Below are 17,962 nucleotides of genomic sequence, written 5' to 3'. Positions count from 1 at the left end.
ACACAAACCTAGGACTTTATCTCAAAGTATGTAAAACGTTATAAAGGCCGCGCTGGCACGTCATTACCGCCATGAAGAGGGAAAAGATCGCCCGCGCGCCGTATGTCAGCTCAATCCCCTCCCCCCTCCCCACACGACGGAGATGACGTCACGGCATCTGCTGGCAGGACTGAGCGGAAGTGCCTCCGTATGGGCGGAAGTGACGCAGTGTGTGTTGCTGACGCGCTCAGCTGTTGGGATCTGGTAGTTTCTGGTGGAGTGAGTGTGACTCCGGCTGTTCTCTCTCTCACTCACTGAGTCTGAGTGCTCGCTCTCGGGTGCAGTTCGCGGGAGAGGGGGGCCGGCTCCCCGGGGTCCGGGATGGATTTCTCCAGTATATTGAAGGTGGCAGCAACACTGCAGCCGGATGGGGGAACGGTGAGTGCGGCAAGGGAACCAACCGGGTGTGTGTGGGGAGGGGAGACACGGGGGGGCGGCGGCAATATACACCAGGGGACTGGGATAACAGACCTGATGGGGGGGGGGGGGGGGGGATAACAGACCTGATGGGGGGGGGGATAACAGACCTGATGGGGGGGGGGATAACAGACCTGATTTGGGGGGGGGGGGATAACAGACCTGATTTGGGGGGGGGGGGGATAACAGACCTGATTTGGGGGGGGGGGGGATAACAGACCTGATTTGGGGGGGGGGGATAACAGACCTGATTTGGGGGGGGGGGATAACAGACCTGATTTGGGGGGGGGGGATAACAGACCTGATTTGGGGGGGGGGGGATAACAGACCTGATTTGGGGGGGGGGGATAACAGACCTGATTTGGGGGGGGGGGATAACAGACCTGATTTGGGGGGGGGGGATAACAGACCTGATTTGGGGGGGGGGGATAACAGACCTGATTTGGGGGGGGGGATAACAGACCTGATTTGGGGGGGGGGGGATAACAGACCTGATTTGGGGGGGGGGGGGATAACAGACCTGATTTGGGGGGGGGGGATAACAGACCTGATTTGGGGGGGGGGGATAACAGACCTGATTTGGGGGGGGGGGATAACAGACCTGATTTGGGGGGGGGGATAACAGACCTGATTTGGGGGGGGGGGATAACAGACCTGATTTGGGGGGGGGGGATAACAGACCTGATTTGGGGGGGGGGGATAACAGACCTGATTTGGGGGGGGGGGGATAACAGACCTGATTTGGGGGGGGGGGATAACAGACCTGATTTGGGGGGGGGGGATAACAGACCTGATTTGGGGGGGGGGGATAACAGACCTGATTTGGGGGGGGGGAGCTGGGATAGCAGACCTGATTGGGGGGGGGGGGAGCTGGGATAGCAGACCTGATTGGGGGGGGGAGCTGGGATAGCAGACCTGATTGGGGGGGGGGGGCTGGGATAACAGACCTGATTTGGGGGGGGGCTGGGATAACAGACCTGATTTGGGGGGGGGCTGGGATAACAGACCTGATTTGGGGGGGGGCTGGGATAACAGACCTGATTTGGGGGGGAGCTGGGATAGCAGACCTGATTTGGGGGGGGGGCTGGGATAACAGACCTGATGGGGGGGGGGGGGGGACTGGGATAACAGACCTAGTACTGGGGGGGGGGGGACTGGGATAAAAGACCTAGTACTGGGGGGGGGACTGGGATAAAAGACCTAGTACTGGGGGGGGGACTGGGATAACAGACCTAGTACTGGGGGGGGGGTACTGGGATAACAGACCTAGTACTGGGGGGGGTACTGGGATAACAGACCTAGTACTGGGGGGGGGTCACTGGGATAACAGACCTGATACGGGGGGGGACGACACTGGGATAACAGACCTGATACGGGGGGGGGGGACACTGGGATAACAGACCTGATACTGGGGGGGGCTGGGATAACAGACCTGATACTGGGGGGGGGGGACTGGGATAACAGAACTGATACTGGGGGGGGACACTGGGATAACAGACCTGATACTGGGGGGGGGGCACTGGGATAACAGACCTGATACTGGGGGGGGCTGGGATAACAGACCTGATACTGGGGGGGGGGGACTGGGATAACAGACCTGATACTGGGGGGGGGGGACTGGGATAACAGACCTGATACTGGGGGGGGGGGGGACTGGGATAACAGACCTAATACTGGGGGGGGGGGGATAAGAGACGCAACACTGGGGGGCGGCACTGGGATAAAAGACGCAACCAAAAAAAATCTTTTATGTAAATTATCGGTATAGGAGGCGTATGGGGTTAAACTTTATAACCATTGAAGGGGTATAAAGGGTCAAACTTTTATATTTTTGTACAGTCTGAAATTGTGTTCGTAAATCTGTTCTTTTCATGTGCCTTTTACGCTAAGTAACAGCCAAAAAATATGCGTGCCATTTTTATCCTAGGTCAGGCAGAGCATTATGGGAGATGTAGTCCACGACATCTGGAGTGCAAAAGGTTGCCTACTAGTGATCAACCGATTATCGGTCTGGCAGATATTCATTATTTTCGGCAATATCGTTATCGGCCAATGGAGATACCGATATTGCTGATAATACATACCACTGGGCCCACAAACCCGGCGGTCCTGAGGGGGGGAGGGGTATTTTTATATTTAAATATGTAAAAAAAAATTGTTCACCCTCCTTTACCTTCCCAGCAGCTCCCTGTGTAAATCCCGTGAGTCCCGCGGCCGTCAGAGCATTGCCATGGGTTACCATGGCAACTCTCCGCGCAGCACGCTAGCCGTGAGATTTACACAGGGAGTTGCTGGGAAGGTAAGTAAGCACTTGCTGCGGGCCCCCACTGCACAGTCCATGCCACTGGATCACCATGGAATGCCATATTCCTCCTCCCCGGTAAGAAGCATAAAAAAATGCCCCCTCCCACTCAAATTACACACACACCCTGCATTGTATACACACACTACACAAACACACGCAGTGTGTTTATATAATGCAGTGTGTGTGTATAGTGAATGTGGTGTGTTTATATAATGCACACTGCATTATATAAACACTGCATTCACTATAGACACTGCACAAACAAACACTTTGCATATAGTATATACACACACTGCATTCACTTTACGCACACTACACACACACTACTTTCATTATACACAAACACACACTCTGCATTTATTATATACGCACTGCATCCACTACACACACACACTACACAAACACACACAGCTCCCCTGTCCAAACACACTGCATCCACTACATGTGGCATGTGCATTTGCATTTAGAAATAGTTTATTTTTTTCAAAGTGGTAAATGTACAGAATATCAGTAAGTTATCGTCTATTGGCCTAAAAGTTCACAGATTATCAGCTCTAAAAAAATCAATATTTTCGATCCCTATTGCCTACCCCTTTCCAAGGGTGCAGTGGTGTGCACTGAACCGTAGTTAAAATCTGAATAAGGGGGGTAAAAACGAACAGGTTATCACGGATAACTGCTCACATTCTGTTCCGGTAGCACTAAATAGCAGCAAATGTAGGTTTCATTGACAAGTATTTAAAAGGCACTCCAAGCGCAGTATGAGAGAAGGATGCTGGCTGTAGTGAGGGGGAGGGGGCTTTGTCAGCAGCTGACTGTCCAAATCATCTAATGTCTGTCTCTGCTCGGCAACCTGTTGCTGGATCTATTTGTAGAAAATAGAAATCGTGTGTGTGTGTAAAACAATGGATATTAAGCCTATCATATTCAAGCCATATTGACCAATTCTCTCTAGGACCGTTTTAGGGAGCCCTTTTCTATTTAGCATCCAGTGAAACAGGCATTTGCAGAAGTAACATTATGTGCCCTTAACCCTACATAGAGCAGTACAGATGAATTACCAAAAATGTATTCACTATATACAAAAAAAAATAAGCATTTTATGTAACTGATTAAAAATTGAGAATATAACAGACGAGTGTATCCCGGAGTGAAACTGACCAATGGTTATCTAAGATACATACAGAGAATGTACACTGCTCAAAAAAATAAAGGGAACACTTAAACACAATGTAACTTGTAATGATCGCTTGTACATCTCGCAACATTTGTATACATTATCCCTGAGTTTATCAATCCACTGTGTAAGGGAAGCATCACACTCTTTCATTTGATGTAGAATCAATAAATATTAGACCATATACTAAGGCAATATCTCTACACAGACTAGGATAGTATATAGGGCATATATGTAGATTGGGCATATTTGCATGTATATATTCAATTTTATATTGATTATCCAAAGGGATTCCAAATAGTGATTCATAGAGCCACTTAGTGTTGGTATTAGTATACTATCACCATTTAGTATCCATATATATATGGAGTTTAACCATTTTTGTGTCCTTCCTAATTGCTACCCATTTAATTATATTTTTTTTTTTTGTATTTTTATTTACATACATTCTTTCCTACCTAGAATATACATTCTCTGTATGTATCTAAGAATAACCACTGATCGGTTCCCCTCCGAGATACTCTATTGTTAAATGCTACTTTTGCTTAGTTTCCAGGAGTTAACCCCCACTTGTGAGTGTTCCCCTAAATAAATGGCTCAGCGCTATATTCTTATCGTTATGATTAAAATTGGAGTTGGAAATTACGGGGTGGGAAGATATCTACATCACCGCTATCTTGGCCTAAAATGCAATATTTGTCTATTCCTTTGTGTTCTTCATATAGTGCACAACCTTTACTGACAAGTTTCTGTGTTGTATGGATTTTGTGGTTGAAATTATCAGAATACTGGCTTAATTTTAAAGAATAATTTACTTTATATCTAGGGTGGGAATTCAGCTATTACATAGCTGTTTTTTGTGGGTCCATCTGTATTTCAGGAAATAGCTTGATCTGATAGCTCTGGGGAAATTGAACACACATGCAGCTTTGAAAACTTTGTGTGGCTCTTTAAGAGCTGAAATAAGCCCAGTGTATTCCTTGGGGTTACCAGGTCACTATATTGTATTAGGAAGAGTGATCTTTTAGTGGCACTGATTGTTCAAGTTGGACAGGCAGCTGATTTTCACTCATTGAACTTTTAGTGTTTAAAGTAGCTTAATAGTGTCTCGCTTTTTGGGATATACATCCCATCTCCTGGTGTAACGAACAGGGATTGTGATTTGACATAGGTTTCCCAGAATCCGATGCTCACTGATTTCTAGTAGTAATCGTGTAAAAAAAAAAAAAAAAAAAAGAACGTGGGATGGTGCAGAACACACAGTGGTGGTTACACCACTTCGTCCTTGTGATTTTATGTCACTTAATGCTGTGCATCGAAGAATTTTCTGTCCTGATATGACACGACCTGAAACTGCACATTCTTGTCAGATCTAGCTTGGGGTTTTACTCTTGAAGGAAGCAGGTGTTCAAACACAACTGAGATTTTTAAATGCTTTCACACACTGCAACAACGCTTCCAGACATAACTTTTCCCTGGATTTCCTGGTGATCTTTCACATATGCTCATCGAACTTAATATCTGCCTTCTTAGCTGATTAAAGGAGACCTGTCATGCCTCAAACTACTAAGGCTCTTTTGAAAGAGCATGGAGATATATATATTTATTTATTTGTACTGGCAGATTTACTAGCAAATATATAGATTGGGAGAAAACGTATTTAAAAATAGGTCTTTCTTCCACTTCTCATGCAAATCATTGGTACCGACCTGAGAGCAGAAAAAACCTCCCTCTCGAAGCATAGCAACCATAGCACAGGGCGCACTGGATTGTAACTATATCTCAATATTTTACATTGAATGCATTATGCACCTCTGTGACATAAATATAAAGATATTTATGGGATGATAATATTAAACAGTTGAGAATTGCCCACTATTTCAATTCTCTTTGATCTTAGAGATTGTCATCATGTAAGTGAAATGTATTCCATACAAATAAAATCACAATTTGTTATAAAAATAGATATAATTATTGTGACAAATAAAATAATAATAATATTAGGCAGCATGCATGATGATAATCAGTGAATGTTTAGTATAACATAAGTATGCAATATAATGGCAATGTTAAAACACGTTCCAATGGCTAACAGCATCAACTGTCAAGACTTACAATATTTATGAGGGTATTTCACAGACAGAAAGTAAAACTTCACACAGCGAAAAGCCATAAAACCTTGGCTAACAGTTAAATCAACGGAGTAACCCTTTCAATGCTGGCTAGATACTCCTAGGCATATAATATCCTATTCTCATGTAATTTTCAATTAAAATAACATTCAAACCATCTTATTAATTATTTCCTGGAACCATCCAACAAGAATAATCTACCAGATTCTATAAGCCGAATTTTAATTTGCCTAAAAAGATATCGTATTCTTAATTCCACCTGCAGAATGGAATGTTTATAACTATATATAAAATATATATATATATATATATTATTCTTTAGTTAACTAAGCTTTCTAAATACTGAAATCTAACCGTGATTTATCCAGTCATATATCCTGCTATTAGATTTTTAATTAATTTAGATGAATTAAATAAAACCAGCATAATTACCAGTTAAGTAGATGTTCTCACCAGATGAGTAGGTAGTCCCAGGAACTTGAATGCATGTATGATTGGTTGTATGGAGGTATGTAAGTAATATTAAAAAGTAAGTGTTGCTTAGAAAGTAAGAGTAAAATTCTAAGTGTCCAGGAGTGTTTCTTGAGTGTTGGTCCCAGAGTGAATATCTGTCATGGATCTCTCTGCATGTCCGAATCTGAAAGCCCAAAACTCCTCCAACTTACTTCAACTTCAACTCTTCCCTTTGTCCTAACTTTTAAAGGGCCAGACTCTCTGTACGTCATTAGTTGATAAGGCCAATAGGAAACTGAAGGTGTGGTCAACCTGCACATTGCAATTTAGGTATTTGGTCCATAGAGGGCAGTCTCGCCTCACTAAACCTTCCTATCCAGGAAAGAGTTAACTTTTCCTGATGACGATTTTGATGTCATTTGGCTTATCTATATGACTACCATAACTTAAATTTACTTGTCAGTTCAAAGCGTTTGCCTCAGTCTTTGTGGCAACGATTTTGATCATAATTTCTAAAACTGACAGTTGTAAACTACATTTCACCCCTACTTACAATGGGACCTTGTAAAATTTAGAAAGTAAAATTAATTACTTAATCTTATGTCACTAATGTTTGTGTTTAGAATTATTTCTATTCTATTAACATTTAGACAGAGCATTCCATCCCCCGCTTCATTGCTTATCACTTGGCTTGTTTATATAATGCATTCCTTAGCTCAGGCTCAGTGGCTGAAAGAAAGGAAATTATGTGTCTTTGTTAGCCTAAAATCCAAAATGGAGTCTGCTCTGTTCTGAGTGACTCTAACAATATACACTTTTAATTTCTATTTTAGCACAAAATGTCTGCCGATGTAAATATCCTGACAATATAGACAAATTTACAGGGATACTTTAGTAACATGAATTCAATGCTGTATTCCTGGCACTATAGCTCCTTCTGCCCACTCTGGTAAATAAAGGCTTTTCATTTATTTATAGTACTTTTTAATATTGTATTTAAGCATAGATCTGTTTGAATTAAAGAAGTTCTGTAGTGTAAGGAGTACAACTTTGTATTTTTTTTTTTTTTTTTTTTAATAGTTCCCTCTGGTCCCCTCCTCACCGGCACAGAAAAGGTTAAACCCTTTTATCACTTACCCGATTCCAGCTCCAATCTCCCTGGGAACTCAGTCATCCAACGGGGAAGCGCAGCAAGTGCATTAGACCCTCCCTATGGGGGGAAAGCATTGATTCGGTGCTTTCCTATGGGGATTTTACGGACGCTGACTGTCCTCATGCAAAGCGTGAAGATGACCAAAAGTCAGTTAGCTACCAAGAAGTACTTCTAGTGGTTGTCTGACAGCCACTAGAGGCAGCCTTAGTACAGTAATGTAATCATTGCAGTTTCTCTAAAACTGCAATGATTTACATTGCAGGACTAAGTGGGATTGAGACACTGCACCCAGACCACTTCAATGAGCTGAAGTGGTCTGGGTGCCTGAAGTGTTCCTTTAACATACTGTATTGCATTACAAATTAGGCCACTAGAGAAATGCATGTACTTAAAGACTATTTTCTGTTTTAAATTCTATTCTATTTTCTTTTGCTTACATATGCTTATGAAGCAACTCATCTGGCAATGGAATTGTGACAGTGGCTTGGTGATATATTATTTTGGCAGCCCTTACGAGGCACACAGTGTCCTTCATTCACTGGTTACTATTTGATAAAAGGGATGTCATAATGTTACATTCTGGACGAAATGCTCTGGCAACTTTACTTGGACACGAAAAAGGATAAATTGTTTTTGGAGGTTTTTTTGTTGTTGTTTTTTTCTCAGGTTTTTGTTTAAAGACTGAAAAGTCTTCCATCCACTCAGGCCATAAACTCGTGGGTTCTATTAATATTGTCGTACATATTTGTTTCAGCAGTTTTTCTAACAGGCTTTGAGTAAGTGAACTCATACAGAAAGCATAAGGTGCTTTGAATAATGTCCAGTGTTAGTTTCTATGTGCAGCTTATCGTGGGCTCTGTGGATTTGTTTTTGCCTGCTCATGAGTTTTAACATTACACACCCATCCCAATCAAATTCTCGTGGGAAAGACTGCACGCTTTGCCCAGAGACCTCAACACCCAGCTGCTTTTCCTGCTCAGTGGGTTCAGACTGGAGTCTAATCCTGCGGGGGGTGTGTGTGTGTTAATCACAGCATAGTAGTTAGAGCGTTGCCATATCTAAAACGGCACGTGGCTCCTGCGGTGTCTTCTTCTAGCATGTAATTGTTAGATTGGCTGCTGACACATTTCCCTTTAGCTGTTTATTTGCTACAGCCTGCATTTATGACAGTTACTCAGGGGTCCCTTGATTGTTGCATTTCATCATCTACAGTCAGTTGCCTGGGAGTCTCTGTGGATCCAGGACCTGCTTTTGCTCGGCAACCATATAACTGGCTTCTGTGACTAATATTAATACATATTTATAGCCATTGACTGCCTAGTGCCTCTCCCCCCCCCCCCCCCCAATCTGCATTTGCAATCTGCAAATAGATGTTTTTAATATTTATATATGCATCTGGCTTCTTTTACTTGTATCATGTGCAGGAGTAGATGGTGGCTGATAAACCATGTACTGTAATTATATTTCAGTAATAGGTGTTGATCAGAAGTCTTCTGAATACTAAATTGTTTTTGCAAAAGAATGATACAAATTGTAGTTCGAATAATTTAGGAAGTCATTTACCCCTACAGACACAAGATTTCAATTCAAAATATGTAGGAGCTTGGTTTCTAGCGTTAATCCTTGAAGTGGATAGGCAGCGTTCCAGTTCAGTTGAAAGTGTAAGATAGAGAGGGTAGCGCCTTAATATATTTCAGAGGTAGTGGAATATATGGAGACAGAAGAAGGCAGCAAAATATGGTTTAGTATATCTTGCACTTGCAAATTTGTTGCACTCTATCAGAATGTGCTTGGGTAGTACAATCCCGGCCGAGGGATAAAGTGCTTAGACGATCTCCACCTAGGTATGGTGGCTCAGGATGGTATCCACCCCACCTTAGAATCTTGCAGGCTTGTTAGTAGGATGACTGTTGATAGGGGGGGGGGGGGGGCGGGCAGAAACAAAATATATATAGTGATCACTGATGTTATTGTAGATTAATAAAATTAGGAGAGGTACTCCTAAATAGAGCATAAATACCGTTTTGCTCAATCCACAGCGCTTAGGTGGTATTTTCCCTAACAAAGGATCTTGTGGTCCCAGGCTCCACAAGAGATCAGAGTGAAGTCCAAAGATGTTAGTAAATTAACTACTTTGTTCAATAAACTGGTACATAAAGTAAAAAAAAAAAAAAAAGCAGAGCAAAGTAGTAAAAACACGTAACGCCTTCCACCAGTAAAATACTTTTTCCAGTGTTTTTTTGGTGAAACGCGTTACGTGTTTTTACTACTTTGCTCTGCTTTTATGTATTTTTTTACTTTATATACCAGTTGATTGAATCTTATTGGATTTTAAGACAGTCGTTTTGCATTATACTGTACCTAATGGGGGAAATCGGATGGAAAGTGTTTGGTATCTCAAAGTGTTTTGTTATTTAATTAAATTTGGGCCCCTGCCAATAACTGGTTATGGGGGATTTGTTGTAAAACAAGAGTACAATTGTTATTTGATGTTACACTGTCTAATGAAAAGTTATTTTTGTGAGTGTGAGTATATCTTAATATCTTTACATGTGGATATCTTTATTTTTCTTTGCCCTACAGAAAAGATACAGTCTGGCAGTAGGACCCCCTAAGAAGGACCCAAAGATTAAAGGAGTGCACTCTGCAGCAGTACAGGCCTTCCTCAGGAAGAAAGATGATGAGATTCGCAAAAAAGGTACCCTTTTTACATGTAATAAACTTTTTTTTTTTTTGTGAATTGCTTTAAATGCCTTGGACGCCTCGTTATTGCTTTACTACATCTTTGCAAGTATCAGCCTTGTTTGGGGGGGGAGAACTTTGTTTGGGGCTTGAAACATATTAAATGTGTCTGTAAATTCTAAAACCTCTTTCATGGCTTCCCCTACCATAGCTGGCTGTCTCGACCCAATTTGAGCTAACTGCAGCTCTGTTGATAATGATTGCTATCCCTGGAAAACTTCTCACGGCTGAAAGATGAAAATGTGTATTGTGGGCTCTATGAAGACCTTTACTTGGTACTTGTTCTATATTAATATAACACATTATTATTTTTTTCTTTTAGAATTGGAAGAAAAGAGGAAGAAAGAGGACTTATTGGCCAAACGCAAGGAACTGAAACATGACAAGAAGGCCAGGGCAATGGCTTCAAGGACAAAAGACAATTTCAGAGGCTACAATGGTGTTCCAGTGGAGGATAAACCCAGAAAAAGACATTCCAACTCTGAAGAAGACCAGAGCACGAATGCCAAGTCGGATGAGGAGTATATGACAGAAGAAGAGCTCTATGAGTACTCTCAGACTGAATCTGAGCAAGAGGAAGAGATTGAGGAGCCAGCACCGCCCCCTAAGAAAATACCAAAATTATCAAATGTGAAAAAAGCTGCTCCTCCGGCAATGAACTTTACTGAATTGCTTAGACTTGCTGAAAAGAAACAGTTTGAGCCAGTGGAAATTGTGAAACCTGTGAAAAAATCAGACGATCGGCCAAGGACTGCCGAAGAGCTCAGAGAATTGGAGTTTTTGGAGAGAAAAATGTATAAGGACATAAAGACTGTGGACAGAGACTCAAAAAATGGCCAGGTTGTGAAAGTCAGTAAAAGCTCTGGTGACAAGCATTTGTCTTCAAAAGGAAGCCATTCCATGGACAAGAAATCAAAGTCTCATGAAAAATATTCCAGTTCATTGTCAAAATCAAGCCCTACAGAGAAAGTAAAAAGTGGACACCATGGAACAATGAAAAAATCCTCCAGTGAAAGTGGTAGTCGAGTAGAACAAAGTGTGCCTGTCCCCACTTCTAAAGTCCACAAGGTTTCTTTAAATGGAAACCTAAAATCTTCTTCAGTTAAACACTCATCGACTGCTAGAACTGAAAGCGTGGTCAACTCAAATGGCAAGAGTCATGGGAGTGCACGACAATGTGGCAACTCCAACTCAGGTTCCAGCTCTGCCCGGCCATCTTTGGGATCTAGCTCTGCTAGGCCTTCTGGGTCCCATTCCTCCACTCAACATTCTAGCAACTCTAGTTCTGGGTCTGCTGGACCATCTGGCAGTTCTGGATTTGTTCGGCCCTCTGGAAAATCTGGATCTGTACAACCCTCTGGTAACTCTACTTCTGGATCTGTTAAGCACGCTGGCGGCTCTAGTTCTAGATCTGTTAAGCACGCTGGCGGCTCTAGTTCTGGATCTGTTAAGCACGCTGGCGGCTCTAGTTCTGGATCTGTTAAGCACGCTGGCGGCTCTAGTTCTGGATCTGTTAAGCACGCTGGCGGCTCTAGTTCTGGATCTGTTAAGCACGCTGGCGGCTCTAGTTCTGGATCTGTTAAGCACGCTGGCGGCTCTAGTTCTGGGTCTGTTAAGCACGCTGGCGGCTCTAGTTCTGGGTCTGTTAAGCACGCTGGCGGCTCTAGTTCTGGATCTGTTAAGCACGCTGGCGGCTCTAGTTCTGGATCTGTTAAGCACGCTGGCGGCTCTAGTTCTGGATCTGTTAAGCACGCTGGCGGCTCTAGTTCTGGATCTGTTAAGCACGCTGGCGGCTCTAGTTCTGGATCTGTTAAGCACGCTGGCGGCTCTAGTTCTGGATCTGTTAAGCACGCTGGCGGCTCTAGTTCTGGGTCTGTTAAGCACGCTGGCGGCTCTAGTTCTGGATCTGTTAAGCACGCTGGCGGCCCTAGTTCTGGATCTGTTAAGCACGCTGGCGGCCCTAGTTCTGGATCTGTTAAGCACGCTGGCGGCCCTAGTTCTGGATCTGTTAAGCACGCTGGCGGCCCTAGTTCTGGATCTGTTAAGCACGCTGGCGGCCCTAGTTCTGGATCTGTTAAGCACGCTGGCGGCCCTAGTTCTGGATCTGTTAAGCACGCTGGCGGCCCTAGTTCTGGATCTGTTCGTCCATCTGGGACCTCTGGTTCTGTGCGACCCTCTGGCAGCTCTAATTTGGTGTCAGGTCGAACCCTGGGTATTAGTTCTGGATCCAGTAAGCTTTCTGGCAACTCTGGCCCCGGTTTATCTCGTCCAGGTAGTGTTGGGCAGTCAAACACCAGCTTTGGATCCAGCCGACCACATAGTAGTTCTTCACTGCCAGGGAGCACTCCTAAAAGTGCCCCTATTCGGCCAGGATCTTCCTCTGTACGGCCGAGCAGCAACATGGCACCTGCTGCTGGACGTGTCTCTGGTGGTTCAGGACCTGGTCGGCCTGTTAACAATTTGGTTGCAGGACATGGAGCACTTGGGAAACCAAAGTGTACTGTAATATCGGAAACCATCTCATCGAAAAACTTTATTCCTAAATCAAACAATGGACAAACAAATGGAATGAAACCCGGCCCACCTAAGCCAATGGCTCGCCCACCAGGTATGTTTTCAAATGGGTTTAGAATTGATTATTATGAATATCAATGTGTTGCTTTGTTTGAGGGTTATTTAGCATCCTGAATGTGTAGAAGTCAATAGGAACATTCTATTATATTTGGTAATTGCATCACTTTGCCCCTAAAATTTGTCCTTTGTATTTATATGAAGAAAAAAAACAGTTCTTTATTGTGCACCTTATTAGCAATACATCTCTAAGCACTGTTTTCTCAAATCACACTGTTGACATTGTATTCACATATATTGTAGCATCGTCCTGTTTATTGAAATCTTTCTGAAATGTTTATCTGTGGGAGTTATGTCCTGGGAACGTCAGGGCAACATGAAGGACGACACTCTTAAATGACAACTGTCACATCCAAGGATTTTTAATATAATTTACTTGTATTAAACAAATTTTGTTTTTGAGGTCTGACCACTAACATTTACATGTTGAAGAAATCAGCACTGTTGTATTTAGCTATATTCTCAAACTGGGTGCTTCCGTTTTGGCTCCCTGTCAATCATTTCTATAAGCAATCTTTAACCCCTTAAGGACCAAACTTCTGGAATAAAAGGGAATTATGACGTGTCAGACATGTCATGTGTCCTTAAGGGGTTAAAGGGGCACTTCGGACACCAATAAATCTTTTATTGGTGTATTTGATAAGATTTGAACTTTTTTAAGGGGCTGTGCTGGTTATATTTCCCCCAAATATTAATCCAAAATTGTCATAAGTTAGATTGAAGGATATACCTTTTTTATTTATTTATTATTTTTTTGGGATTTTGTTTTCTTAACAGGTCCCCCTAAACCACCAATAACTATTTCTTACAAACGAAGAATTGACGATGACGATGAAGATTTTGATTCAGAGATGGAAGATTTTATTGATGATGGAGGGGAGTCCCAAGATGAAATATCAAAGCACATTCGAGAAATATTTGGCTACGACAGAAATAAGTTAGTAAATTTATGCTACATTGTGTACTAGCAATGCTCTGAAAATAAGTGGAATATTTAATTTTGTTAATTTTCTGAAGGATAAGACTTGGTTTTTCTATGCAGTCTATACGTGACTTGTGTTTATACACAATTTCAGAATACACACTTACTCTTTAAAAATGTATTTAAGGGAAGACTCAAGGGATTATAACCACTTCATCTCAGTGAATTTATTATGGTGCCTGGGGTCCTCTGGCACCATAATACCCGATCTTCCAGTGTTTAACAATTTTTTTTTTTTTTTTTTAAACTGCTGCTTCTCTTCTGATGCTCGGCTAATGCAGAACCATTGGCTTGAGCAGCAAATTGGTTGGAGTGATAGGCTGAGTGCATCTTGCTTGCCACTGTGAGTATAAATTAAAAAAAAAAAATGTGCGTGTGTTTACACGTAATGCTTCCACATTGGCCAAGTAACAGAGGAGAGGCAGCTGACAGACACCTGGTTACAGGGCTTCTGTGTTAAACCATTCAAAACAGTTTAACCCTGGAAGGTAACATGGCACCAAAATGATTCATTTATTGAGAGGTAGTGATTATGGTGCTTGGAATGTTTCTTTAAGGATAAGTGTGCATCCTCTTAAGATGTTTTTTCTTAACCTGGTACATGTAGTGATCTGTTTTGGATTGCAATTTAAACCTTTTCTGTATTCTGCTCTCTAGGTATAAAGATGAAAGTGATTATGCCCTGAGGTACATGGAAAGCAGTTTCCGGGAGCAGCAGAAAGAGGAAGCCAGGAGGTATGCCTGCTGCAAATCCTCTTACTACCCTTGCAGGAGCGTTTAATGTTTACCCACTTGCCCCTTATATAAAACCCATTTACTCTTCTAGTAGCTTACGTTGCCCATTAAGGCACTTATGGGTTTTCTGTTTAGTGCATGCACATATTGAGCAAGTCAAATCTGCTGGGCCCCCCAGTCCAGGTTTTAAAAACTTTCTTACAATTTTTTATATCTAGCAAATTGTCCTAGACTAATTTACAGCCTAATACAACCATATTGGCCAAGTAACACATCTAAAGACACTGTAGCATTAGGAATACAAAACTGTCACATTCCCTTTAGAGTCTTTACACTCCCACATTCACACCCTGCGCATAAATGGTTAAACACTTGCCTGATTCCAGCGCCAAGGTCCCTCAGCATTGGCTCCATTTCAACCTCTGGTCACGTCACACTGATGGGGGAACCTAATGCACATATGCTTTGAACACTGCATGCAAATTAGGCCTTCCCCATAGGAAAGCATAGAATTTTGTGAAATGCAGGTGGTTTTCTTAATCCTGCAATGTAAACATTGCAAAGTTTAAAGGGACTCTATATTCATCAAAATAATTTTAATTGAATGTTGTAGTTTGCGTGTATAGATCATGTCCTTTCAGCATCACTGTTCAATTCTCTGCCATTTAGGAGTTAAATCACTTTTGTTTCTGTTTTATGCAGCCCTAGCCACACCTACCCTGGATGTGACTTGCGGCTTGCATGAAAAAAATGGTTTCATTTTTAATCCGATGCTAACTTTAGAAGTTTTTATCTCCTACCCCGTAAATTGAACTTTAAACAAAGGGAGTTTAAACATTAGATCTGTCTTTACAGGAAGTGTTTAGGAAAATGATGTAAGTCACATGCAGGGAGGAGTGACTAGAGCTGCATAAGCAAAGTGATTTGTAATTTTTTTTTTATATATATCTACATTTGAGGCTTATACATATCTTACCCCTACTTACTTGTGCTGATTGCCTTTTGCAATTAGTTATTTAATGGCACATTTTAGTGCAAACAATACAACCAACAGGAGTCGGGTCAGTTTGGCTACTTTAGCCTAAAATCTGTAGTTTATTTGCAAAATGTTAACAATTTCCAGTTTAGTAGATGAACCTATAGAGTCCAACTTTAAAATTTGGAGATGTCCAAAAAAATCTTGTGAGGCACAACATGAAAATAAAATATTAAGTATAATCTGCTCTGCTAGTCATCCATGATTCTGCTACCTAAAACACACACTAGCAAAGCAAATTGTCACTTTACATTCTACTGCAATTGGAAAGAAAACTGATTCTAGTTTAGACTATGTGGCCTGCCTCTATACAGATAGGACACAAATTCCTAAATCTAGATATGAAGAGTGCATGTCTGTTTTTTGCTTTTTTACTTGTATTTGTGAGTTTGGTTTGTACTTAGAAACATTGATGTGTTGTATATTTTTTTGTTGAACATTAATTTTATGTATGCCTTTTTCAGTTTGCGATTGGGTATTCAAGAGGACTTGGAAGAGTTAAGACGCGAGGAGGAAGAATTGAAAAGGCAAGCCAAACAGAGTGTGGCAAAGCGGAAGAAAACCCGGTAGCAGTAGTTTTACATGTTACGGATCTAAACACTGACTTGGGCCTTCTCAGTCCATGCTCTGGCTATGATAGGATACAATCTTACAATACCATCGAAGTAAGTTCTGCTGCTGGAACGAACCACACCGCAATGGCACACAACCTGGAAATCATATGGTCACTTCTGGTACCTAAAATAGGTTATCACCGTGGCAAACGAAAAAGGCATAGAAAAACACAATTTGTGTTTAAACTTGTGTTTACTTGTAAAAAGGAAAAAAAAACTATTTTTTAAAGTCTTTAACTACAATTAAATAAAATTACAGGCTATTTGTACCTAGATGAAATTTATCATAGGTCAATACAGATTTTGCAGAAACTGCCATGAGATATAGAGGAAAATGTGCTTTATATTTGTTTAATTTTTTATTTGAGAGATATGTATGATTTTTTTTCTTCTTTAAAAGTATGAAATATATGTTCTGAGAACAGATCTGTGGAATGAATAAATTATTCAGAAGAAAAGGTTATAAACCTGTGCTCTGTTTTGAGGGATAAAAATGCCATTTATTGCATACCTTAACATCTTTAGTTCCATGTTTGTCTTTGTGCAATATATCAGACATTCTTTTTATAACAAGGATGTGTACAGTCCTTACAAGTGCACTTACCCAATGCAGAGTGGGCTGGTACCTAATTTCTTTAAGAAGCTCAAATGGTTTGCTGGTCATCTTCAAAGTATATAATTTATTTACAGCCTGCCGTGGGTCAATATTTATGAAGGGCAAGTGATGTCACAATGATGGCAAAATATGGGGAGAGGGGGGATATCAAAGTGCATCTTGACATGCTAATACATATTTTTTGTGTTCTTTATACAAATAAACATCTGATGCATTATTCTATTGTTTTCGTTTCATTTATAAACCTTATGTCATTTATATACATTTTATGGATCTATATGTATATTTATTTTTTAAATATTGTATACTTCTCTGTCCTTGAGGGCTTTTGAGTTTTGTTTACAACACCATTAATTCCAGCCCTCTGTTATTAAATCAGTCTATCACCATTTTTGGGTCTGAAATTAGCTTTTTCTAAACCAGGAAGCTGTTTGATAAAATGTTACACAGAGCCTTGTGCACAGCAAAGGTTTGTAGGAGTTGTAGTTCACTTGTCGGCTGTCTGTTATAGAAAGCCAACAAGTGGAAAAACAAATCTCAAGTCATGGCGTTATGTGCAACAGGGCAGTTTGGCAGGGGCATAAATGATGGGCTTGGGGAGCAAGGGTAAATAAAATATCTAACTGTAACCAAACTAATATCTGGTCTATCCATTTAAATGGTCACTGTAAGCCCCATCACAAGTCTATGCAAAGCTGAGTGCAGAGAGCTCCCTGAGCCGACACTCCGTGTCAAGAGTGGTTAGAGCATTGTAAAAAACGGACCACTCTAAGGCAGCTTTCAGCCAGCCAGAATGCTCCCTTTCTGGCTTTACAATCTGTGACAAGCTTTTTAATTCTCGACACTTATTCTGGCTGTGTAAAGTGATATGGCTGTCGTAGATTTAATGATGTCAGAAGCCAGTTCTTGATCATAAACATGCCTGATTCT

General features: G+C 41.5%; 1 protein-coding gene across 1 annotated transcript; it reads left to right on the top strand.

Moving 5' to 3' along the window:
• Nucleotides 1-200: 200 nt before the first annotated feature.
• On the top strand, nt 201-17,190 carry SPTY2D1 (SPT2 chromatin protein domain containing 1). The gene is made up of 6 exons (XM_063437520.1): nt 201-417; nt 10,260-10,374; nt 10,741-13,026; nt 13,827-13,986; nt 14,689-14,766; nt 16,267-17,190. The coding sequence occupies exons 1-6, from the start codon at nt 361-363 to the stop codon at nt 16,370-16,372; spliced, it is 2,802 nt and encodes a 933-aa protein (XP_063293590.1). The 5' UTR covers nt 201-360; the 3' UTR covers nt 16,373-17,190.
• The last annotated feature ends 772 nt before the right edge of the window (nt 17,191-17,962 follow it).

Source organism: Pelobates fuscus, chromosome 12 (assembly GCF_036172605.1).
Source record: "Pelobates fuscus isolate aPelFus1 chromosome 12, aPelFus1.pri, whole genome shotgun sequence".
Lineage (NCBI taxonomy): Eukaryota > Metazoa > Chordata > Amphibia > Anura > Pelobatidae > Pelobates > Pelobates fuscus.
This window is presented reverse-complemented; position numbering and strand designations above follow the sequence as displayed.

Excerpts from the sequence above, each read along its gene's own strand:
- SPTY2D1 (XM_063437520.1), top strand. The coding sequence starts at position 361 with ATGGATTTCTCCAGTATATTGAAGGTGGCAGCAACACTGCAGCCGGAT. Across the intron at positions 10,375-10,740 it reads TGATGAGATTCGCAAAAAAG|AATTGGAAGAAAAGAGGAAG; the intron begins GTACCCTTTTTA and ends TTTTTCTTTTAG. Across the intron at positions 14,767-16,266 it reads CAGAAAGAGGAAGCCAGGAG|TTTGCGATTGGGTATTCAAG; the intron begins GTATGCCTGCTG and ends TGCCTTTTTCAG.